Source organism: Halichoerus grypus, chromosome 7 (assembly GCF_964656455.1).
Source record: "Halichoerus grypus chromosome 7, mHalGry1.hap1.1, whole genome shotgun sequence".
Classification (NCBI taxonomy): Eukaryota; Metazoa; Chordata; class Mammalia; order Carnivora; family Phocidae; genus Halichoerus; species Halichoerus grypus.
In genome coordinates this window covers 77144115-77170022 of record NC_135718.1, presented here as the reverse complement: position 1 = coordinate 77170022, position 25908 = coordinate 77144115, and the positions used below count along the sequence as shown (strand labels likewise).

General features: G+C 38.6%; 1 protein-coding gene across 3 annotated transcripts in view; it reads left to right on the top strand.

Moving 5' to 3' along the window:
- LIPK (lipase family member K) overlaps positions 1 to 25908 on the top strand; it is a 42676-nt gene that overhangs the window by 4607 nt on the left and 12161 nt on the right. For 2 of the 3 annotated variants that reach the window (XM_078077786.1, XM_078077784.1), the window contains exons 2-7: positions 409 to 552; positions 15908 to 16023; positions 17104 to 17218; positions 19842 to 20040; positions 21349 to 21458; positions 22642 to 22778. In XM_078077786.1, the coding sequence (XP_077933912.1) occupies positions 15919 to 16023; positions 17104 to 17218; positions 19842 to 20040; positions 21349 to 21458; positions 22642 to 22778 (666 nt within the window). In that variant the 5' untranslated portion in view covers positions 409 to 552; positions 15908 to 15918. The remainder of the gene's footprint in view (positions 1 to 408; positions 553 to 15907; positions 16024 to 17103; positions 17219 to 19841; positions 20041 to 21348; positions 21459 to 22641; positions 22779 to 25908) is intronic. The other variant, XM_078077785.1, reaches the window with a different exon arrangement.

The window sequence follows — 25908 nt, the reverse complement described above, 5'->3', positions numbered from 1 at the left end:
TGTAAAACATATTCTCTTAGTATCTATTTATCGAGTGGAACCTCTGGGACATAAGATATGAATAGTCTTAAGATGTCCTGGTAAGTGTAGCAATGTTGTTTACCAACTGAGTTGAGCTAATTTACACCAGAACTAGTAATCATTGAGAACACCTGCTTTGCAACATTGTTTCCAGTTTCTTTTTAATCAAGTTGTAATTACATACAATAAAAATGCACAAGTCTTAAGTGTGCAGTTAAGGGGTCTTGACAGTCATCTGGTCAAGATACAGAGTACTGCTATCACCCAGAAACTCTTCTACCTGTCCAGTTAATGCCACCACCAAGTAAAGAGTTGTTTTTTTCTATTCCAATACATTTATTTTACCTGTTTCTTTTTTCTTTTCTTTCCTTTTCTTTTTTTTGTAAGATTTTGTTTTTAAGTAACCTCTACATCCAACGCGGGACTCCAACTCACAACTCTGCAATCAAGAGTCACATGCTCCACCGAATGAACCAGCCAGGAGCCCCTCATTTTACCTGTTCTTGATCTTCATAGAAAAAGAATTACCAAGTAAGCATTCTTTTGTGTTTGGCTTCTTTCACTCAGCAAAATATTTGTGAGATTTATTTATGTTGTATGTGTCAATGAGTTCCATTGTATAAATATAACACAACTGTGTATTCCTTCTATTATTGATGGACATTTGGGCTATTTTCAATAATTTACTATTATGAATAAAGCTTCAAGGAGCACATTTGCAAACAAGTCTTTATGTAGACCTATATTTTCTTTTATTCTGAGCAACTACCTAAATATGGAATTGCAATCTTATAGAGTTTTAAGAAATTGCCAGTTTTTGGCAGTTGTAATATTATAGACTCCCCTCAGAAATGTATGAGTGATCTGATTGCTCCTCCTTCTCTCCAATATTTACTAGTATTGGTTTGTTTGTTTATTTATTTATTTATTTATTTTTAAAGATTTATTTATTTGAGGGAGGGAGGGGAAAGGACGGAAGGAGAGGGAGAGAGAGAATCCCAAGCAGGCTCCATGCCCAGTGGGGAGCCCAATGTAGGGCTTGATCCCAGGACCCTGAGATCATCACCTGAGCTGAAACCAAGAGTTGGATGCTTAACCCACTGAACCACCCAGGCGCCCCTATTGTTGGTCTTTTTAATGTTAGCCCTCTAGTGGGTGTGCAGTAGTAGCTCATGAGGGTTTTAATTTGCATTTTTCTGATGACTATCAATATTGAACATCTTTTTGTGTGTTTATTGGCTCTTCGTATATCCTCTTTCGTGAAGTGACTATCCAAGTATTTTGCTAATTTTAAATTTAATTGTATGTCTTATTGTTACTTATATCTTGAAAAATCCTAGACATACATACTTTACTAGATATCAACTGAAATATTTTCATGTTGTCTGTGATTTGCCTTTTTATTTTCTTAATGGTGTTATTGATGACCAGAAGTTAATTTTAATAAAGACTTGTTTATAATATTTTTTCTTTTATAATTAGTTGTCTATCCCAAATTTGTAAAGATATTATCTTCCGTCTTCTTCTAAGAGCTTTATAGTTTAGTTTTTACTTTTATATTTGCAATACATCTCAAGTATATTTTTATGTCTGGTTTAAGAAATGTAGCAAGTTTTTTTTTTTTTCAAAATTGATATCCAGTTGCTCCTGTGAAATAATTATTGAAAAGGTTTTTCTCTTCTCATTGAACTTCATTAGAGCATCTGTCAAAAGTTATTAGATCACATATAATTTGGCCTATTTCTGTACTCTATTCTTTTAATGGATCTTTCTCAATCTTTTTGCCAATACCACATTGTCTTAATTACAGTAGTTCCATAGTAAATCTTAAAATTGTGTAATGTAAGTCCTCCAACATTGTTATTCTTTTTTAAAATAGCTTAAGCTATTATAGGGTCTTTATATTTCTATATAAATTTTAAAATCAACTTGTCATTTTTTATTAAGAAGTCTGCTGGAATTGTCCCTGGAACTTAATCCATATATAGTTCAGTTTGGGAACTGACAGCTTAACAATATGGAGTCTTTTACGTATAAAGTACGTAATATCTCTCCATTTACTTAGGTTTCTTTAAGTTTTGCAATTTTCAGTGTAAAGATCTTGCTGGTCTTTTGTTCAAGTTGTTACTTATTATTTTTGTTTTTTGTGCTATTTAACTCATATTTTAAAATTTTTGTTTTGTAAGCATTTTTTTTTGTTAGCATAAGATAAACAATTGCTTTTTTTTAATATTGACCTTGTGTCCTGATACTTTTCTGCATTTACTCAGGAGATCTAGTAATTTTTGTACGGATTAGTTAGGATTTTCTAAATGCACTATCATGTCATCTGCAAATACAGTTTCACTTCTACTTTCCCACCTTTCTGCTTTTTGGTTTTGTTTTTCCTTTCTTTTTACTCTATTTTATTTAATGACACCTGCTGTACGTTGAATAGACGTGATAAGAGCACATATCCTGTCTTTTGTCCCATTCTTAGGGTGAAAGTATTCAGTATTTTACGGTTGATTCTAATTACAGCTGGAGAATTTTTCATAGGAGTCTTTCAACTAATTGAGGAATTTCTGTTTCTACTTTGCTGACAAGTTTTGATTAGGAAGAGGAGTTAAGTTTTGTCAAATCTATTTTCCAGTTTTGAAACTGATCTTTATGCTAATTTGGTTAATTTCCATATTCTTCTAATAATCTTGGCTACCAAGGATCTATCCAGAAGTTTAAGAACAATTTATCAGGAAGGAAAGTACTCCAACTGGGCTCTCTCAGTTAAAATCAGATTTTCTTTTGTCACTTTTTAAATAGGTAAGAAATGTACAATACATTTCAGTAATATTTTCAGCTAAAAGAGTTAAAACCAGCAATGACAACAACAACTAAAAAAGCAAGTAATTTACATTTACCTGCTTACCATTCTGACATTTATTCTGCAAATCCATGTTGTGGACCTACCAGCGCCACCTGTTAACGGCTTGAATTTTCGTAAATGGTGAACAGATAAAGTGCTTGCTATAAATACATTACAGCATCCTCAGAATAATTCCTGATTATTCCAGACAGTGTGTTTTTATTATTCCAGACTCCACACAGTGAGTCGTTTGAGCCAAAGTTTGTTTTCCTCTTCTCATTAACCACAGCACCTGTTCAACCTAATTACAGCTTTTGTGGGTATCTAAATCTGATTTATCTGTGCAGTTTCCACTTTCACTTCTGTTTATTTGCCTCAGAGAGAATAGTCCTATTTGAAAGCCCTTTATTTTTTTTTTAATATTTTATGTACTTATTTATTTTAGAGAGAAGAGAGAGGGAGAGAGAATCCTCAAGCAGACTCCTCCCACTGAGCCCAATGCAGGGCTTGATCCCACCACCCTGAGATCACAACCTGAGCCAAAATCAAGAGTCAGAGCTTAACCAACCGAGCCACCCAGGTGCCCCTAAAAGCCCTTTAAAACCCAAATGCTGATGTGATTCTTCCTGCTACAGAGGGAAGGAAGGCAAAAGGGAGAAAGAGAATGATATAAAAAGAAGGAAAAAGAAGGAGAAGAAAGGGAGGGGAGGCAAGAGGGAAGGAGGAAGAGACTGAGAGACAGAAAAAAAAGCAAACGCTTTGGGATGGTGCACAACAATGATCAGTAATTTCTCCTGAATAAAAAATTTATCCCATTTTTTTTACCAGAGGGCCAGGAATGAGAAAGTGGCAAGGTGACCAACGTCTTTTGAATTAGATTTTTAGCTTGTAACTTTTTATATTAAATTACTGAAAATTCCATGAAACATGGTCTTGCCGATAGTCATGAAGAAATGACCTGATCCAAAGAATGTTCCAGCACACACAGGAGAGGTGGTACAGAGTGGTGATGGACTGTGGTATCTTGAATCAAACGATCTCCATGTAAATCTCAGTGCCAGCAATTAATACCTCTGTGAATTTAGCTAATGTACTAGCCTCTCCGTGCCTCAGTTTCTCCTTCTGCAAGACAGACAAAAAGGAGATAATAATACTAGTACCTACCAATAAAGTTGTTTTGTGGATTAAATAAGTTAATTCATAGAAACTGCTTTTAAAAACTCCTGGCGCAAAGTTCTTTACAAAAATTATTATTTTTGAAATCATATAACCGTAATAATATAACCATACTAAAAATGATAGTGGGGCTCCTGGGTAGCTCAGTTGGTTGAATGACCAACTCTTGATTTGGGCTCAGGTCATGACCTCGGGGTTGTGAGATGGAGCCCCAGGTCAGGCTCTGTGGTGCTCAGTGGGGAATCAGCTTGAGATTCAATCTCTCCCTCTCCTTTTGCCCCTCCCCCACCTGCTTGCACACATGCTCTAAATAAATAAATAAATAAATAAATAAATAAATAAATAAAATCTTTTAAAAAAATTATAGCTGTTATTATTTTCATTGAATTTTATTTTTTCATGATAAATGTTACTAATAATAGAACTTTGACGGTTGGTGACTGGAAAAAGAGAGAGATGAATATTCAAAGCAAAAATATGTATTCCTGAAAGAAACATGATTTTATGGACTGGATTTTCTGGGATGGCCATGGTTCTGCTCTGTTACTATGAGCGCATGACTAATCGTGGCCTGACAGAATCATTTACCAAGGAAAGACCAGTAGCACTTCTCTGCAAAGGTTACACCCCAAAAAGAAATCTGTTTGAATAATATAACAGCACGTGGAGATTGCATGAGCTTGGCTCTGTGACCCATCAGTTGAGTTAGAACCTAACAATATTAACAGGTATCTAATATATGCCAAATGTAAGTTCTCTTTCAGAAACTAAGCCTGGAAATCTGCCCTTTCAATGAGGATTGAGAGGTGAAATAGAAAGCAGAGTGTCAAGATATTTCCTTGCTGAACAGTTAAATGTCAGCCAAGAAGCGAAACAAAAGAGCAAATTGGGCTGATGCTCTGGAGGGGAGTGTTGGGTTATTTCTACAGACATTATAATTCAGACCTCATTTGAAAAGGCTAAGAATTCAAGCTTACCCAGTTACTACTGAAATATGTACTGTTCATCTTTGAAATGTTTCTGAAGAAAGAGTAGGACAAGCAGCTAGCTATGTAATTTAGAAGACAACAGAAATTAAGCAATTGGAAAATGATTTGATGTTTCACGGTATCACCTTCAAACTCATTAGAAGAAAATTTCAGAGCAAAGGACGGTCAGAGAATGACTCAAAAGAGTTGAACCAGGCAAGAGGGAGAGAGTCTGGAGAGATGAAAGTGGGGACATCACAGGTGTGGGAAACCAGGACACAGAGAAATAGGAATTAAATCTGTCTAGTGATGTGCTTCTCCAGGTGTGAATTTGGAGGCACCTAGATCAAGAACCACCTGGGGTACTAATTAAAAATGCAGTTCTCAAAGAAAGATATAAAAAATAAAAATAAAAATGCAGCTCTTGAGTCTCTACTTCACCTTAGAATCAGAATCTCTGAGAGACAGGGTTGAAGATCCCAGTATTTTTCACAAATACAAACAAGGATTCTGAGGTTTGAGAAAGGAAGTAGATGGAACCAACATGGAAAGGATATTGGGCCATTGTGGTTGCTTCTTCTTTTTCTTTTCAACACTTCTTTGAGGTATAACTTGTATATTGTAACGTAGTTACGTGCTATAACAGTACTAGCCATGACCTTTGACAAATAAATCCACGTAACTGCCATAAGATCAGTCTTTTATTTTTAAGATTTTACTTATTTGAGAGAGAGAGAGCATGCACAAGTGTGGGGGAGGGGCAGAGGGAGAATCAGGCTCCCCGCTGAGCAGGGAGCCCGATGCAGGACTCGATCCCAGGACCCTGAATTCATGACCTGAGCCGAAGGCCGAGGCTTAATCAACTGAGCCACCCAGGTGCCCTGCCATAAGATCAGTCCTGATATAAATTTTCATCACCCTAGAAAATTTCTTCATGTTTCTTTGCTGCCTAGCCCCAAATCACCTTCAATCTAATTTCTGTCCTACACATTAGTATTGATTTTTGTCTAAAATTTCATATAAATATAATCATTCTGTATATACTCCTTTGTATTTGACATCTTTCTTTTGTTCAAGCTAACGTTTTTAAGTTTTATCCATGTGGTTATGTGTATTAGCTGTTTGTTCCCTTTTTATGGCTAAGGAGTATTTCACTGGACCTATGTACTGTATCTCTCTATCCATTCCATAATGACAGATATTTGGGTTATTTGGGTCATTTCTCTTGGTAAATACCTACGGGTGGAAATACTGAGTCATGTGGAAATTGTATGTTGTATATTTAACTCCATAAGACTATATAAGACAACACTAAATTGCTTTAACTAGTGTTTTTTCCATTTTACACTTCTACAAGCAAAGAAAGCATGAAAGTTCCAGTTGTTCAAAGTCCTTGCCAACCGTTGGTCTTTTTAATTCTAGTTACTATAGTGGGTAAGAAGAGTTATCTCATTGTAGTCTTAATTTGCATTTCCCTTTTGACGAAAGATACGGAGCACCCCTTCATGTACTTATTAGTCATTCATACACCTTCTTTTGTTCAAAGCTTTTGTCCATTTTATTATTGGCTTATTTGACTTCTTATTGAATTGCAAGAGATCTTTATGTATCCTGGATAAAATTTCTTTGCCAGATTTTTGTTTTACAAATATTTTCTCAAAGTCAATGGTTTGACATTTAAATTTCTTAATGTTGTCTTTTCAGCAGTACAGTTTTTAATTTCAATGAGATCTAATTTATCATTTTTGTCTTTCATGCTTTTTGAGTCCTAAGATATTTTTGCCTACCCTGAGGTCACAAAGATCTCTTGTGTTTTTGTTTAAGCTTTATAGTTTTCGCTTTTATGTTTAGGCCAATAATTTACTTTTAACTTTTATAAATGGTGCATGTTAAGGGTTAAGCTTGATTTTTTTTTCTTTTATGCACAGTTCTAGTACCATTTTTGCAAATATGATTCTTTGCCATTGAATTATAAGCTTTGTCCAAAATGAGTTGACTCTTTGTGTATGTGTATATTTGTGCACCAATTGTTGTACCCCATTGTACTAGATATTTGTCACATGACACTGCCACACAGTGTTGATTACTGTAGCTTGTAAATCTTGCAATCAGGTAGTGTCACTCATTCAACTTCGTTTCTTTTACAAATAAGTTTTGGCTATTTGGGTCACTTTAAAATATAATGTGAATTTATTTGGGCTTCATAAAATGTGTTGGGAAGAGTTCCTTCCCTTTTTTTAAAAATTTTTTTGCTTAATTATAATAATTTCTTCCTTAAATGTTAAATAGGATAATTACTAAGGAAACCATTGGGGTTACTTTTTATTATTATTCCTGTGTCTTTTTTTTTAAGATATTCTTTATTTAAAAAATATTTGTTTATTTATTTGTTTATTTATTTATTTGAGAGAGACTTGGAGGGGGGACAGGCATAGGGAGAGAGAGAATCCCCAGCAGGCTTCATGCCCAGCAGGGAGCCCAATGTGGAGCTTGATCTCATGACCCTGAGGTCATGACCTGAGCTGAAATCAAGAGTCAGAAGCTTAACCCACTGAGCCACTCAGGCACCCCTATTCATAAGTCTTTTTAAGGATCAAAGTAGAACATGGCCCAACTCAATTTTTTTTTTTTTTTAACAAATAAGACTAATATTTAGTAGTCAAGATACTCAGAAGTGGGATTTTTGTTTGTATGTGTGTAAATTCTTCTGAAAACAAATTCAATTTCTTTAATAGAATAGGGCTCATCAAATGTTCTATTTTTTCTTGAAACAGAAATAGTTGAAGTTGTTTTTCAAAGAATTTGTTCAGTTAATCTACTTTATCAAATTAATTGGCATTAATTGGCATATGAGTTTTCCTCATATTCTCTTAATACAATTTTATTATTTGTGATATCATTCATGATATTCATTCTTTAATTTCTGATTCTGGTACTTTGTATAACTTTATTTTTTTCTTGATTCGTCTTCCTAGTGCTTATCAATTTTATAAATCTTTTCAAAGGACCACCTTTGGGATTTGTTAATTTTCTCTAATATTCTCTGTTTTTTATTTTATTAATTATTTTCTCTTATCTTTATTACTTCTTTTCTCCAACTTACTATGGGCTTTTCTTTTTTTACTTAATAAGGTAGAAACTTGCAGTTTTGATTGTGAGCTTTTCTCTCTCCTAATATAAGTTGATATACATTGTTATATTGTATTATAAGTTAATGTAATTATATTACATATTACTAATTTTGACATTTAATATTTTTTATTCACTCAATTGCAAATATTTTCCTAAGCGAGCTTTGGAAACACAGAAAAGCCAGTCGCTACGTCTCACTCTGAGGAATCTCAGTCTGCTCAATGGTAAAATAAATCTAAAATTGACGTCTTTGTACCTACCTGCATATTCTGGCCAACTCTTACCCCATTTTTGCAGTGTAGTTAAGAATTGGGGTGTGATTCACTGAGAATGCTGTCTAAGCATTAACATCAGCCCTGGTTAAATGGTTGTTTGATAAGCTTGACAGTAACATCATGAAGCAATGAGAAAAGTGAAATGAAGGTCTCTCTTTATTTCTATTATTTTTTTGTTGAGAAATTGGTATCCTTGATGTCATCATCAATGTGTCCGTCAATGCAAAATGCATTACTTACAAGAGTTGCTTACATTAATCTACATGCGCTTAATATAAAATATTTAAACCCAAAATGAAACAGAAAATGCAGCAAGGCAATATTCTTTTGAAAGTCTCCTATTTCTCCCTGGTTGCCCTAGCTGGGGGGAAAGACAGAAAACAACCATTATTAGAAATTGTTGAGCAAGGGAGGACAGTCTTACAAGTAGTCCTATTGCTAGTAATACCTTTTCCCAACCAAAGCTGGGTAAGTCTATAGCAGGTCTCACCACCATGGAGGGCATCTGCCTGCAGAAAACTTTTTAAAGATGAATTTCCAGTTTGGAGCTACTTATGTCATTTTAGTCTTCCCTTGATTATACAGATTTTTTTTTTGGTGTAGTGAATAGAAAAAGAAAAAAATATATATATACATACGTATATATATCTGTGTGTGTGTATATATATGTGTGTGTGTGTGTACATATATATATTTTATATATATATATATATATATATATATATATATGTATATATATTAAAGCAGCATTTCCCAAGAGTGTTCCTTAGAAATTTGGGCCATAGTATGTTTTTTTTTTTTTTTTAATTTTTTTATTGTTATGTTAATCCCCATACATTACATCATTAGTTTTAGATATAGTGTTCCATGATTCATTGTTTGTGCATAACACCCAGTGCTCCATGCAGAACGTGACCTCCTCAATACCCATCACCAGGCTAACCCATCCTCCCAACCCCCTCCCCTCTAGAACCCTCAGTTTGTTTTTCAGAGTCCATTGTCTCTCATGGTTCTTCTCCCCCTCCGATTTCCCCCCCTTCATTCTTCCCCTCCTGCTACATTCTTCTTCTTCTTTTTTTCTTTCTTAACATATATTGCATTATTTGTTTCAGAGGTACAGATCTGAGATTCAACAGTCTTGCACAATTCACAGCGCTTACCAGAACACATACCCTCCCCAGTGTCCATCACCCAGTCACCCCATCCCTCCCACCCCACCCCCCACTCCAGCAACCCTCAGTTTGTTTCCTGAGATTAAGAATTCCTCATATCAGTGAGGTCATATGATACATGTCTTTCTCTGTTTGACTTATTTCGCTCAGCATAATACCCTCCAGTTCCATCCACGTCGTTGCAAATGGCAAGATCTTATTCCTTTTGATGGCTGCATAATATTCCATTGTGTATATATACCACATCTTCTTTATCCATTCATCTGTTGATGGACATCTTGGCTCTTTCCACAGTTTGGCTATTGTGGACATTGCTGCTATAAACATCGGGGTGCACGTAGCCTTTCGGGTCCCTACTTTTGTATCTTTGGGGTAAATACCCAGGAGTGCAATTGCTGGATCATATGGTAGCTCTATTTTCAACTTTTTGAGGAACCTCCATACTGTTTTCCAGAGTGGCTGCACCAGCTTGCATTCCCACCAACAGTGTAGGAGGGTTCCCCTTTCTCCGCATCCCCGCCAACATCTGTCATTTCCTGACTTGTTAATTTTAGCCATTCTGACTGGTGTGAGGTGGTATCTCATTGAGGTTTTGATTTGGATTTCCCTGATGCCGAGCGATATTGAACACTTTTTCATGTGTCTGTTGGCCATTTGGATGTCTTCTTTGGAAAAATGTCTGTTCATGTCTTCTGCCCATTTCTTGATTGGATTCTTTGTTCTTTTGGTGTTGAGTTTGATGAGTTCTTTATAGATTTTGGATACTAGCCCTTTATCTGATATGTCATTTGCAAATATCTTCTCCCATTCTGTCAGTTGTCTTTTGGTTTTGTTGACTGTTTCCTTTGCTTTGCAAAAGCTTTTTATCTTGATGAAATCCCAATAGTTCATTTTTGCCCTTGCTTCCCTTGCCTTTGGCGATGTTTCTAGGAAGAAGTTGCTGCGGCTGAGGTCGAAGAGGTTGCTGCCTGTGTTCTCCTTTAGGATTTTGATGGACTCCTGTCTCACATTGAGGTCTTTCAACCATTTGGAGTCTATTTTTGTGTGTGGTGTAAGGAAATGGTCCAGTTTCATTCTTCTGCATGTGGCTGTCCAATTTTCCCAACACCATTTGTTGAAGAGACTGTCTTTTTTCCATTGGACATTCTTTCCTGCTTTGTCAAAGATTAGTGGGCCATAGTATGTTTAATTGGTGTTATTCAAACAGTAAAATTTCAAGAGCAAATGAGATTGCAGAAAAGTCGATTATAGTAAAACAGGGTCAGGATTGCAGGACTATGCTGACCCTTAATTATAATATTGTAAACTAAGACTTCCAGAGCAAGTCATTATATAGCATTTGTATATATATGTACTTATGAGGATAGCAGTGTCGTTCACCCTAGGGGACATTTGGAAAGATGAGGATGCATATTTGAGTAATCTAATGGGTGGCTATTGGCATTTAGTGGGCAAAAACCAGGGTTGATAAACATACTATCGTATATAGTTTTTATATATGATATAAACTATGTATACATGCTTTCCTGTGAGCTCTTCTAACAAGTAACATTTTCTGGGAGTCATGTTTCATAGAAAAGAGTGTGAAATGCTGATTTAGAGTGATAAATCAATATAATCTACATGTAGATTACATATTTATAAGTATATATATATATATATATATATATATATATAAACCTAAAATACATATATATAAATAAACCTAAAATATATATAATCTATGTTGATTAAGTCTGGAGACTTGAGGCCCCGATCTCAACTTTAAGGACTGAAAGCCCCCCGGAATTTATCATGGCTGCTTTCTTTCTATGCATTCGTGTGGGCCAGCAGGATGTCAGTGTGAGATGCTTTCGTCAGGGAGCTGTCATGGAAACCCATCAAAGAAATAAGAGGACTCTTGGAGTATCATGAAGGAGAAGTGTCTAAATCAGGCAGCCTCACCCGACAATTATAGGTAATATTGTGAGACTCAGATAGGGCAGAGCAGGTAAGTAGACCCCTCAAAAGTACAAGTCAGAACAGCCCTGGTGAGAGATGCCTGAAGAGAGGCTGTTTGGTTAGAACCACTAACCAAAATGGAAGACAGAGACTGCTCTTGTCTGGGCATGTCATCCTTCCAAACCCAGATCCAGCACACCGAGGTATGAAACAAAGCAGCCCAATGGGCTCGATGTCATGGCTACACAACACAGCCTGTCATGACTAGGACAGTCTTGCGCCATCCCTTGGGACAAGACTCCAGTTCTTCCTACAGGCGGCACATGGCCCAGCTCCTCTGCACCAGCCCAGGCCCCAGAGGCTCTCCAGCAGGCCCATTGTAGAAGGGAGCTGGATGCTCTCTAACGCAGGGGCCCTTCACAGCGGTGACTGTAACTCAGAGGCCCAAATGTCAACCACTCCACAGAAACCACTAAATTGTGAGTGCTTTGAGAGAAAAGACCACTTTTAAAATTTTCCCTCATGCCTTCTCATAAGATAATCCTGAACTAAGGACATAATCAACTCAAAGTTTACTGTAAGAGAGGACCAGTGGAGCGGGGTGAAATTGTTACTGATCCATCTATCACAGTGGCTAACTCAGAAAACAAACAGCTAAGCCACTCCCTCTGGGGGACCCCAAGGGGGCTGGACAGGTTGAGAGCGTAGCTCTGGGCTGGGTTGCCAACTCTGTTGCCAAACAAATTCAGATAAACTCGGCTCAAGAGAAGCCAATATCTCAAGAGACAAGGGTTTGGAAAAGAGAAAAGGATTTATTTTGGGTGCCGGCAGCTGAGGGAGGTGGCAGGCTTCTCCCTTAACAACAGACTTCTCTGCGGCAAAAAGGAACACCTCGAGTTTTATAGGAGAGTTTGGGGGGTTGGGGAGAACAGGGTATATGTGCAGGGGAGCAGGCAGAGAGCACCTAGTCATGGATAGGAGCTGTATGTGATTAGCGCATCATCACGGGCTGGGAAGGGGACCTGTAGGGTGTGGTCTTCTAGACATTTCATTGCTCTCAGGACTTTTCTGGTCCATGGTTGGAATGTTCTGGTCATTGCAAAGCATCTTTGTCAACGTCTCAAGAAAGTATGATAAGGCATCAGCACAATGGGTTTTAGTTAGAACGTGAGTTGAGCTGCCCTATTTCTGGTTTTATCTGTTGGGGTCTACAGTTGAGCAAGAGAGCTCGCTGACAAAATGAAACGAGGCAAAAAAGATATAATGCAAAATGGTGAGTCAATGTGGGGTCATCTTTAAGATTAAATGATGTACTCATTCAGTCTTTCACCCATCTATTTACTTGACAAACGTTTATAGGAACTGATGGAGTTTTGGATATATATAGGTGAGGTTTGATGGGGTCCAGAGCGGAGGGCCAAGAAAGAATTCTTGAGACTTCTTTGGTGCAAAAAGGTGGTTTTATTAAAGCACGGGAACAGGACCATGGGCAGGAAGAGCTGCTGCCCCAGGATTGTGAGGGGCAACTGATTATATACTTTGAAGTTGGGGGAAGTAAAGATAGGGAAGTTCCAGAAGGATTTTCATATGCTAAAGAAGACTCACAGGATACAGGAGGCCTTGCTATTGTCAAACTAAGGTTGCTTTTCCCTCTAGCAAGGCATTAACATTGAGTTGGGAGCTTCCTGGAGGAACATTATACCCTGCCTGCCTCAAGTATTTGTCAATGGGCTGCAGGTTATAAGGACATTTAATTTTATCTATGTTTCGTTCTGCCTTTGTTTCCCACATCAGGAACCTCCATGCTAGGTCTCAGAGGGACAGAAATGAGAACAAAAAAGTTTCTTTTCTCAAGGAATCCAGGCAGTCTAGTTGTTCCTCACAGGTTGGAATGCATATGAATGAATCACTTGGAATGATGGCTGAAAATGCAGATCCCTGGCCACACCCCCCACAGAGTCTCATTCAAGTTGGCTGGGGTGGGGTTCTGAGTTTGTAGTAATTGTGGTGCCTGTGTTCTACCGTCTATGCGACACCAGTCAGGCACATAGTAGCCAGAGGGCCCTGGAAGCCTATTCCCAATGGACCAAGTGGTTAGGAACACAATGCTCAGGAGCATTTTCTTCAGAGCCTGGCAACAAGAGTCAGATTCTCAGGCAAATGACTTGACCTCTTTAAGACCCAGTCTCAGTTGAAATAAAATGGAGATAATATTTCTTATCCCTTGGGATCAGTTTGAGAATAAATGAGACCATGTATGTCTGGCACCTAACTTGGCACATAATAGGGGCTCAGTGGATAGTTGCACTAGTAATAATAATTACTACTATTGGTGGTGTTATCACTACCAATGTGATTCACCAGAATTAAGCTGCATCAATCAATATGAGTTATATATAAATATATTACATTAATATAAAATACATATTTACCACATTGATCATATTATAATATAAATTAATTATATTAATACATACAGTCAACAGAGATTATGACCTTGATATATCCAAGAGAGACATTCATGGAATTTTCTATAACAATACTGGAGCATCTTCTGAAAAATCCTCCCATTTCCTACAGGGTGAGACTTACCATCTGTCTTATATTGAAAAAAAAAAAAGAACATACTAACAGCTAGGGTGTGTTTTCCAACATAAATTGAAGGTCTTCACTTTGTAAAGACTGTAGTAATGGGAAGTCTCCTGCAAAGTGTCCCCCTGTGTTATTTCTGCAGTTGTTTACTTGTTTGTTGCTTTTAAACTTAAGTGGTTTCAAAGCCAAATGGAGAATATAATCATCTTTTCTCCCCCACAATTTTGACAATTTTCTATTTGAAAAGTAACTTCTTTCTTATGATAAAGTAATACTGGATATAAAAAAATTATAAAGCATGGAAAGTCCTGAAAAATGAGAAAATAATCACCCAAATATTCACCACCTAGACATAATAAAACATTCACCATCTAGACCATAATTAAAATTTGGTGTTTATGTAACCGAACTAACCTTGAGTTTGCCCCTTGGTGAGTCACAGGTAGAAACTATACCAAGTGAGTTGTCACACAAAGAAAAGTTTATTTGTGGCAAATAAGGAGATCACGGGGATTAACTTCCAAAGCTTGGACCCCCGAGCAAGGTGGGTGGGTTCCTTTTATTCAGGGTTAGGATGAGTATTTAGATAGAGGAGCCTTGTCATTGAATGTAGAGGCAGGGATGAGGTTGAGCATGCACCTTAAGGGACCATGCCTGTACACACTTTGCATGTTATGTAAATAGGCTTGTGTTCCTCCTTGGGTGGAGATTTTAGTGTTATAATGAGGTAGAGGTAACTGTGGGTCAATCCATGGTGCATCTGCGTAGGCGTGAGTCGGGTTTAAGCTCACACTGGTCAGGGTGCTCTGGGCCATGGGAGCTCTTCCTCTGGGCAATCCTTATTGCTTGAGGGGTGGTTTCAGTTTCTATCATGGGATGCTGTGCCTGTCATGTCTTTTTCCTGAGTTAAGAGATAGGCTGGGAGAAAGAACTTAAGGAAAATGTGGGACAAATACAGATATGTATATGCAGGTGGGCAGCCAAGTTCAGATCTTGGGGTAAATCATGAGGAGTTTGGCAGGTGACAGTCTTTTTGTCCTCTTTATCATTTGTTTTAACATTGGGCTCAAAATATATGCACAATTTACATTGTTTTCCCCTAATATTATATAATAGAGATTTCACATAACACATATAAATATTATACTTGGTGGCTGGATAATACCATTCTTCCTCACCCATAATTTATTTTATCAATCTCTTATTTGGTAAATTTCACTATATTAAGATATATAATCAGGAATGATTTTATAATAATTATTTCTTTTTTATTATGTATATTATTTTTCCTTTGGATAGACTGCTGGAAATAGAATTGCTGAGTGAAAAGTATGAATATTTTTAAATTTGTAAGTCATGTTAATAAATTTCTCTCCATAAAGGTTGTGCCGATGCTTACTCCCATGATTAGAAAAAAGGAATTAATTCATTTGGTAACTAGAGATATTGAACGTGTTTTATTAATATATTGGCCATTGTATTTCTTTCTCTGCAAATTCTACATTCCCTTCTTTTGTCCAGCTATCTATTGGAGACTTATTTGAGGTTTATGCTTTCTTTCTTCTTTCCTTCCTTCCTTCCTTCCTTTCTTCTTTCTTTTCTTACTAAAAATTCATAATTTCAGATTTTTCATGGAATGAGTCTTGAATATTAAGTTTATTGCTTGCTAAAGCACAACCTAGAAGCAGGTTTCTACTTTCTCTTACAGTCATATTATAGAAGGATTACACCAAAGTTCACTTGTAGAATTCTCTTTGATGACAAATATATTAATATTTCCTTTCCCAGGCAGACCCCAAATGTGGCAGCTTTTAGCAGCAGCATACTGGATGCTTCTTCTTGGACCTGTATATGGTTATCACAAGAGAAGAAGTGTCACAAATCCTGAAGCTAATATGAATATTGTAAGTCCTTCATTAAGAAGAAACATTAAGAAGAGAAAGAGCTAGATTTTGATGCCATACAATTTGTCTCTAGAATCTAAGCTCATAACCACCGCTTTAAATAACCCCATCATATATGCACACCTCTCGAGCACCTTGCATGGGCACATGCATAATCCTGTGGTAAAGGCATGCACTTTGGAGCTAAACTTCCTTAGGCTTTAATTTTGTCTTTCTCTCTTCCTAGTGTGCAATCTCAGATAGATTATTCATCTCTCTGGAACTCGGTTTTCTCAGCCATGAATGGGTATGATCCCATCTCAAAGGCTTATTGTAAGGATTAATAAAGCAGAACATATACACCATGCTCTATGCAGATGACCAGTAAACAGTACTTGCTCTCTTGCCTGTATATCTGTGCAGGAGGTATTTTTCATTTGGGTTCAGACTCTCTTCTTTACATCTTCTTTACCCTCTGCCCAAGAAACTGACCTGTAAGAACTAGGTCAACAAGGTCCCTTGACTTTGGCTTTCAGTTCAGTTCAGCCCATTGAAATCTTGAGCAGGAGATCAGAAGGAGGGACAAGGGTAAGGTCAGATGATTCGTTGTCCTGGTTCCCTCCACGTGGTCACCTTAGATGGGCTGTCTGCTTCCTCTCCATGTGGTCCTTTCTTCCTATCTCATTCTGGGCCTGGGGGCCACTCTCTCCCACCTCCCTTCAGGGTTGGCTGGCAATAGCTCACTTGTTACTAGCCACGGGGCCCTACACAATCCCCCATGGCTTCCCTCATTAGCTAACCATACACATTTGTTTTCAAACATTTTGTGAGTGAACCCGGGTGCATTAGTAATTCTCATTGTAACTCCCAATCCAGGCCGGGCAGACGGGGGTATAAGGTCAACCTCCCTCACCTTCCAATGCCTCTGCATGCAACCTTCTTCTAAAACTCTCCTCAAGGGATCCTGAGTTTCCTGCTGCATCCTGTCCCAGTACTTAGTTCAACAGTAGCTTGTGTAACTTAAAGGACTATGTTGCAATGTAGGTATAAAAATCGAGAGCTGACATCATGGTTGTGTCTGTTTTCCTCTCCTCCTTCCAGAGCCAGATTATTTCCTACTGGGGTTACCCTTGTGAAGAGTATGACGTCGTGACCAAAGATGGTTATGTCCTTGGAATTTACCGGATTCCTTCTGGAAGAGGATGTCCCAGAGCAAGTAGGATTTATGTTGTTATGGAAGGAAGACTGCCTCCAGCAGAGATTCCTAGGTGTGCTCTGAGCATTCCTAGAGGAGCTGGGCAGCTTTTGGTCTGAAATAGGAAACTCATCACCTCTACCAGTCTGGCTCCATTTCGCTTGTAGAATCCTCTGGGGTTTTTCAAGCATTTAGATACACAGTTGGCTCAAACAACATGGGAGTTAGGGACACCACTACCCCCCACCACAAGCAGCTGAAAATTCACATATAACTTTTGACTCCCCTAAAACATAACTGAAAATAGCCTACTGTTGACTGGAAGCCTTGTCAATAACATAAACAGCCAATTGACACATATTTTGTATTATGTTATATGCATCATATACTGTATTCTTACAGGGAAGTAGGGTAGAGAAAAGAAAATGTTAAGAAAATCATAAGGAATAGAAAGTACATTTATATGACTGTACTGTATTTATCAAAGAACTCCACAGATAAGTGGACCCATGTTGTTCAAAGGTCAACTGTACACTCCTTATTTAGTCTTTTCTTCCTCTATGACTTTGTCCTTCCAAAAATAACATGAAATAAAACTTAGTCTTGTTCTGGAGATACTCCCTTCAGGCTTAACAACCAGACCCCTAGAAGTCATCTTGACGCTTTCTTGTCCATCACTTCCTATACGCAGCCAGTCACCAAGATCTATCAATTTTGCCTCCAAATTTCTCTCTCATCTGAAAACTTCTCTCTGCTTCAATATTCCTCAAGTCTAGGTTTGGACATGATCATCACCTTTTGCTTCAGCTATTCCGACAGCTTTCCAACTTACTTCATTTGTAATTAGTTCTCTTCTTAAGTCATTGGGACTTCATGTTTTAAGTAAATCTGACCCGATTTTAAAAAAGATTTTATTTTATTTGTTTATTTGAAAGGCAGAGAGAGAGAGAGATCACTAGCAGGGAGGAAGGGTAGAGGGAGAAGCAGACTCCCCGCTGAGCAGGGAGCCCGATGTGGGGCTCGATCCCAGGACCCTGAGATCATGACCCGAGCTGAAGGCAGATGCTTAACCAACTGAGCCACCCAGGCGCCCTAAATTGGACCCAATTATTGCTATACTTAAACTTAATTAATGAGCCATTCCTAGCTCCCTACAATACAGATAGATCTCTGTAGAGTAAGGGGGAATCCACCTGGCAAGAACTGTTTGCTTTCTTCTCTCAAATCTTAGCTCCTTTGATACTTTGGAGTCTTGTATAATGAAACTTGCCAGTCTCACAATGGTTAATCATATAAAGAGAAAAATCTAGGTTCTAGATAACCCCATTACAATAGTCATGAGAACTTTGTCTGCCCAAACTTTTATTTCAGTTCTGCCAGCTAGCTGCCAAAATGCGTGAGCTGGACAGCTGACTCTACAATGAGAAGCTGCTGGGGGCTCAGATCCGAGGGGGCCTATGCTCTTAGGCAATAATTTAGCAGAATTAGTAACACCTCTTCTTTCCGTTTCCTCCAAAGGTAGACTGAGTGAACATAGACTTTAGTTTCTTGCGTCTGGGTGACCAAAGGCTCTCTGGGACCCCAGTGTAACCACCCGATCTCTGGGAGCTGGTCTAGCCCCAGAGGGAGCTGAGGGGGTCCCGGGTACCAGCACAGTAACAAACCTTTTGTAAAAGACGGGAACATTGTTGTTGCTTTTCTCTCTTGTCTGTGTCTCAATGCCACTTCCCTGCCTTCTTCTTCGTCAAGCTGTCCCAATTCCACATCGTGAACAGGAATTTTCTATCAGATTAACAGTTTTACGTTGCATAACATTTCACTGAACATCTTGCATTTTGCTGTTTTGCTTTCTGACAATGTGAATGAAATTATGTGGCGTGTGTAAAATCGAGCCTAGTGCCTGGCACTCAGTCAGTATTCACAAATGGCATTTTTAATGTTTCTATTACTATTTCGAGAAAAATTTAGTTTGGTAATCAGATGCTTCGTGAGACATCAAATGTTATTGATATGAATAATAATAATAGAGAAATGATTCATTATGCCGGACTGTCTTGTATGTATTTTTTAAAGATTTATTTATTTATTTTAGAGAGAGAGCAAGAGAGAGTAAGATGGGGGCAGAAAAAGAGAGAGAATCCTGAAGCAGACTCCCCGCTGAGCGCGGAGCCCAACACAGGGCTTGATCCCAGGACCTTGAGATCATGACCTGAGCCAAAGGCAGCTGCTTAACCGACTGAGCCACCCAGGCGCCCCTATGTATTTTAATTCTAATTTAATTCTTATGACTACACTATGAGATAGCATTTGTTAATTACTGCCCATTATACAGTTAAGTTAATTGAGGCACAAGGGGTTAATGTGTAGCAGAATAGACTTTGAGCAAGAACAACCTGACTCTAGTACCTACAGAACAATGTAAAACATTATATATAATCCAAATTTTAAAAAGACAAAAACAAGACAGGAAAAGGCAAATAACTTGCCCAAGTAAGCAGTTCATAAAGGACTCGAGCCCAGATTTGCCTGGCACCAAATGTCATCCCTTCCCCTCTGTTCTACTAGAGGAAGTCGGGAAAGAGAATTCTTCTCCAGACACCGAGGGCGTTCAGACATGAGATTCTTGTTGCCCATGTGTTTTCAGCTCCGAGGCCTGTTGTGTATTTGCAACATGGCTTAATTGCATCCGCCACTAATTGGATCTGCAACCTCCCGAACAACAGCTTGGCTTTCCTTCTGGCAGATATCGGTTATGACGTTTGGATGGGCAACAGCCGGGGCAACACCTGGTCCAGAAAACACTTGAAATTCTCACCTAAATCTCGAGAATACTGGGCCTTCAGGTAAGGAGCTACATACTAATAAATAAAGTATGTACCTTGTTCATGGACATGGACACCCTTGGATTTCCCTCTTTCTGTGCACACACAACCCAGTGGAATCCACGAGAAGGAAACAAACATTTCTTCCTCTACCCGGGCTTTCTTCACAGGCCCTGAAGAAATGCCCTTATTCATTGCATTGCTGTTTGTTTAAAAAACCCTGCTCACCGGTGTGTGTGTGTGCGTGTGCAAAGTATATATGCAAAAAAAAAAAAAAAATCAAAATGCAAAGATCATCTTTAGAAAGGTTAATTCCAGGACTATCACTTTGCCACTGTGGACCCCAAAGGAAGTTTACCTGGGGTGCTTGCTAAAGAGGAAAACCGAAACTGATCGAGAAATGGGACCGGAAACAAGGCTCTGGGTGAAAATTTTGAGAACCAGACATTCATGATAAGCCAAGAGTGAGCCCCAGGTGAGTTTGCACAGCTGACCCCTCCAATGTTTATTCACTGAGGAGTGAGTGAACCATCCATCGGCTGGCGGGGCTGAGACCTGGCCCCAGAGTCAGGTCCTGGGGAAATAAAGAGAAAGCCTGAGCACAGAATGAGCCAAGAGCAGAGTCACCAGCAGCAGCACCCTGGGGCATGGTCTGCCCTAGAAGCCACGCCGTCTTCATCCCAGGGGGACCCCCCCACCCTGGTACAGACTCTAAGAAGCATGCCCTGCAGGTCACTAAAGCTGTTTGTTCCTTTCTTCATTGCCGCCTTATTCCTCGAAGCCATTTGGTATTTCCTCATTCCACACCCCAATGCCGCCGTGTCATGGCATGATTACAGGTAACATGATGATTCCCTAGGTGAGTGTTTTCCCAACTACACATAGGAAAAGAAGCACCTGAGGTGACTGATAAATACGCAGATCACCCGGCCTCTTCCCCAGAAGTTCTGATTCAGTCTGTCTGGGCTGACCCCTACAAATCTGTTTGCTTTAGTCTGCTTTTAAAATAAACATTCCAGGTACTGTTCTTTTCAAGGGAGTTTGGTAAATCCGCTGTTGAATTAAGTGAACTATGACTAGCCTTACAGGAAAATCCTCTCTGGGACTTTGCAAAGCAGATTTTTCTGATCTGGTCTCTTAACCATGTCACTCTTGCCATCAAGGGGACATCTTCAAAACTTGCAGAGATGCCTAATGTTCTACATTGACTCTAGTCTTAAATTGACAAAAGCTATGTATCTATGTCTGCAATAAATGTGTCTAAACATTGTAGGACTGACATTGAGTTGGGTTTTTTCCCCCAATTTTTTTGTTCTTTCTCTTTGGCAGCTTGGATGAGATGGCTAACTATGACCTTCCGGCCACAATCAATTTTATCGTAGAGAAAACCGGACAAGAGCGACTCTACTATGTGGGCCACTCCCAAGGCACCACCATTGGTGTGTTTGGGGCAGGTGGGATCTGAGAGTGTCAGAGAACCTTCCATATTCATGAAAGGGGTCAGGACTTCTTCCCCCTGTGCAGTCTCTAGCTTGAGGACTTGACCTGGGAAACCATTTCCTCTGACTGGTTTCTGAAGAGTAAACAAAACGAGGAGGACACCAGGGATTTTGCCGCTCCAGGACTGAATTTGGAGATTGATAGATAAGCCTGAGGGAGAGGGACTTACTCCTGTGTGTACACCACACAGTTACCAGACACTGGTTTGGACCCTGGGAAGGCCGAGATAAGGATGATATGGGTCTTTCCCCTAAAGAGCTTTCAGTCGAATGAGGACACCAAAAAGAAAGCAGAGAATTACAAACTGTGGACATCATATGCCACAATTACTGTTTCTTTTAGTTCCTGGAGGCACTGGGATAGGCTAGAGTAGATGGGGCCGTGTTGACAATGCCCTGAGGCACTTCACCCCCTTCCCTGCTCCCCGTGTAGCTAGACAGCTCAACAATATCAACCGCATCTCCACCACGCTCTTTTCTACATCTGAATTCTAATCAGGTTTCTGGTGTAAAGTAGGTCTTTAGACGCTATGCATCTTACATACCATCTCTCATTGCAATCTACAAACATTTGAGACCATTATCATCCATGTGTTACGAATGGCTGAATTTAGAAATCCTTTCCAATGGTGAGAATGCCAAAGAATACCTTCAGTTTTATATATATATATATATATATATATATATATGTAATTTAACCTTCAAAAGAATCATCCTGTGAGGATTCTATTTTCCACATTGACAGCTTGAGAAAACCAAGACTTCCCACAGCTAGTGAATGAGAAGCCAAAATTATAGCCCAGTGTTGTATGATACTAGAGAGTATGGTCAAGGTAGAATGGCCCTTGGAGTTTACCTGGACATGCCCCACAATAGATGTTTGAACCCTTTCTGCAACACTATGAAGAGACATAAATTCTCCAGGGAAAAAAAAGTCACTGCATTTTGAATTAGCCAATTGTTTCCTTGAGAAGTTTAGGAAATTCTTCCCTACCAGTGGTACTTATTCTGAGCTGTTTTTGTAGTTGCTGTTGTTGTTGTTTTTAATATGCCTACTTCTGCTACCATTTATTATGAATGAAGAATTGTTTTAAATCTATAAACTAGTGTTTTTCCCTTTCAGCCTTCATAGCATTCTCTACAAATCCAGAGCTGGCTAAAAGGATTAAGATATTTTTTGCATTGGCTCCAGTCATCACGGTGAAATACACCCAAAGTCCTATGAAAAAATTCACAATTCTTTCCAGAGAAGTAGTCAAGGTATGTGACTCCTCCAAGTTTAAATCTGTAGTAACTAAAACTAGCTCTATTTTCACTGATTTCAAGAGAAGAGAACCTTAGACAAAATGGCATTTTACAAGCTTCTGAGACTATAACAGATGTAAGATGTCCATGTAGATCTACTAATAATGTAATTTTACCAACAGGGTTCAGGGAGCTCACTCCAATACCATTCTACCCTATTGTCTAAATGTCTATCAGGGGCTTCTATCCCATGTCATTCCTCACTCACAGATAAAGCAAATGTTGAGGTGATTAATTGATTTGTTTAATCTAGTAGGTTAAATTTCTCTCTAGTGACCCTTGCTTTTTCAGGAGCAATATGGAGGAGGAGTTAAGATCACAGCATGGCGCCAGATGGCATGGGGTTGGATCCTAGCTAGCTGGGTAAATTTGTCAAGACCTTAAATCTTTTGTGAATCATTTTCTTCACCCATAAAGAGGGAATGTTAATAGTTCCTACTCCTAGGGCTGCTGTGAGGATTGAGTTCAGACTTGTGAATCCCTTAGAACCAGGTCTTGCACATTATAAGCCTTTAATTAGTGTCACCTACTCATTGCTGTCATGATTTGCTTAGAACATACTTTCCCCATCACTAAAAGTCCAACCTTTTTTTTTTAAGATTTATTTATTTTAGAGAGAGAGAAAGAGAGCGAACATGAGCAGGAGGGGCAGAGGGAGAGAGAATCTGAAGCAGACTCCCCACTGAACTCGGAGCCTGATGTGGGGGCTCAATCTCACAACCCTGAGACCACCTGAGCAGAAAGCAAGAGTCGAATCCTTAACCAACTGCACCACCCAGGCACCCCACTAAAAGTCCAACCTTACTCAACGGCCCACACTTCTTAGACTCTCAGTCTGTCAACTTCTCAAAATCTGGGCAATATCCTAAACTCCAGATTCTCTCTGTGTGCTAAGAGCTAACTAATCTGATCAGTTACTCAGTTGAAGTGAATTGGTCCATGAACTTTAGTGTGTTTTCCTCTTATGGATTGATATGGGCTTCTCCTATTGCAGACTAAAAGTGATCATTGCGTTCAGTGATTTCGATTAAAGCAGATGAAAGGAAGACCATTTTTACAGAAGCCAGGGATTCTGGCTTGTGAGAAATAAGTACATTAGCCCATGGTGATTCAATTCCATACCTATACAACCCAGAAAGACACAAATAAATAAAAAGATACCCTGTGTCCACGGATTGGAAAGACTAATATCACTAATGTGTCTGTACAACCCAGAGTGAACTGCAGATTCGGTGCTATCCCTATCAAAATTCCAATGGCAATTTTCACGGAAATAGAAAAAACTATCCTAAAATTTGTGCAGAAACACAAAGACCCCAAATAGCCCAACCAATCTTGTGAAAGCAGGGCAAAAGTGGAGGCATCACACTTCCCAATTTCAAAGTCTATTACAAAGCTATAGTAATCAAAACAGTATCATACTAGCATAAAAACAGGTGCATAGACCAGTGGGATAAAATAGGGAGCAAGAAATAAGCCCACACTATGGTCAACTAATCTTTGACAAGGGTGCTATAAACACACAATGGTGAAAAGACAATCTCTTCAATACATGGTGTTAGGATAACTGGACAGCCACATGCAGAAGAATTAGGAACACCTGATGGCTCAGTCGGTTGGGTGTCTGCCTTCAACTCAGGTCATGATCCCAGGGTCCTGGGATCGAGCCCCACATCGGGATCCCTGCTCAGTGGGGAGCCTGCTTCTCCCTCTGCCTGCCACTCTGCCTGTTTGTGCTCTCTCTCTCTCTCTCTGTCAAATAAATAAACAAAATCTTAAAAAAAAAAAAAAAATTAAACTAAACCCCTATGTTACACCACTCACAAAAATTAACTCAAAGTGGATTAAAGACTTACACAGAAGATCTGAAACCATAAAACTGCTAGAAGAAAACATAGGGAAAAGGCTCCTTGACATTGGTCTTGCCACTGATTTTTCTGGATAAAACACCAAAAATACAGTCAATAAAAGCAAAAATCAGCAAATGGGACTAACTAAAAAGCTTCAGCACAGCAAAGGTAGCAATCAATACATTGAAAATGCAGCCTACAGAATGGGAGAAAATATTTGCCAAACAAGTATCTGATAAGGGGTTAATAAACAAAATATACAAAACGCTCATATAATTCAATAGCCAAAAAGCAAGTAATCCAATTAAAAATGGGCAAAGGATAAGAACGCATATTTTTCCAAAGAAGACATGAAAATGGCCAATAGATAGATGGAAAGATGCTCAACATCATTCATCATCAGGGAAATGCAAACCAAAACCACAGTGGGGTATTGCCTCACACTCATTAGATGGCTATTATCAAAAAGACAAGAAATGAATGTTGGCGAGGATGTTGAGAAAAGTGAACCCTTATACACTATTGGTGGAAATGTAAATTAGTATAGCCCTGATGGAAAACAGTATAGACAAATTAAAATGGGAAAATTTTAAAGAACATAAAAAAGTCAAAAGAAAATAAGGAAATGCAGTCATTTGCAACCTAGATGAAACTAGGGGGCATAATGCTAAATGAAATAAGCCAGACAGGAAAGACAGATACTGTACTGAGTCACTTATAGGGAGCATCTAATATTAAAAAACCAATTTCATAGAAAAGGGGAATAGAATGGTGGTTAGTAGGGGCTGGAGGAGGAGGAAATGGGGAGATGTAGGTCAAAGTATACAAACTTCCACTTATAATGTCTTTTAATGTCATTATTTAATGTCATTTATAATGTCATTAAATGTCATTTAATGTCTTATGGTATCAATTATTCCTCAATAAAGTTGAAAATGAATGAATGAGTAAAAAAAATGGGTAAGATTTGTCAAGTTGTTTTGGAGATTCATTGAGATGATATATGTTTAAGCATCATACCTGGCCTATAGCAGGTCTTCAGTAAGTATTGTCTAGTATTATTAATTGAGTTTATTTTAGATTCAACCTCAGCACTTGGTGCTTCAGATCTCCTGTTTACCAATTGCTTATCCTCTCCACCTCTCCCATCCCTTGTTTTGCCCCTGGGCATTTATGTGTTCTTACCCTTCTATCTTTTTTCTGACCTACAGCTTGCTTTGACCCTTTGCTCTTTA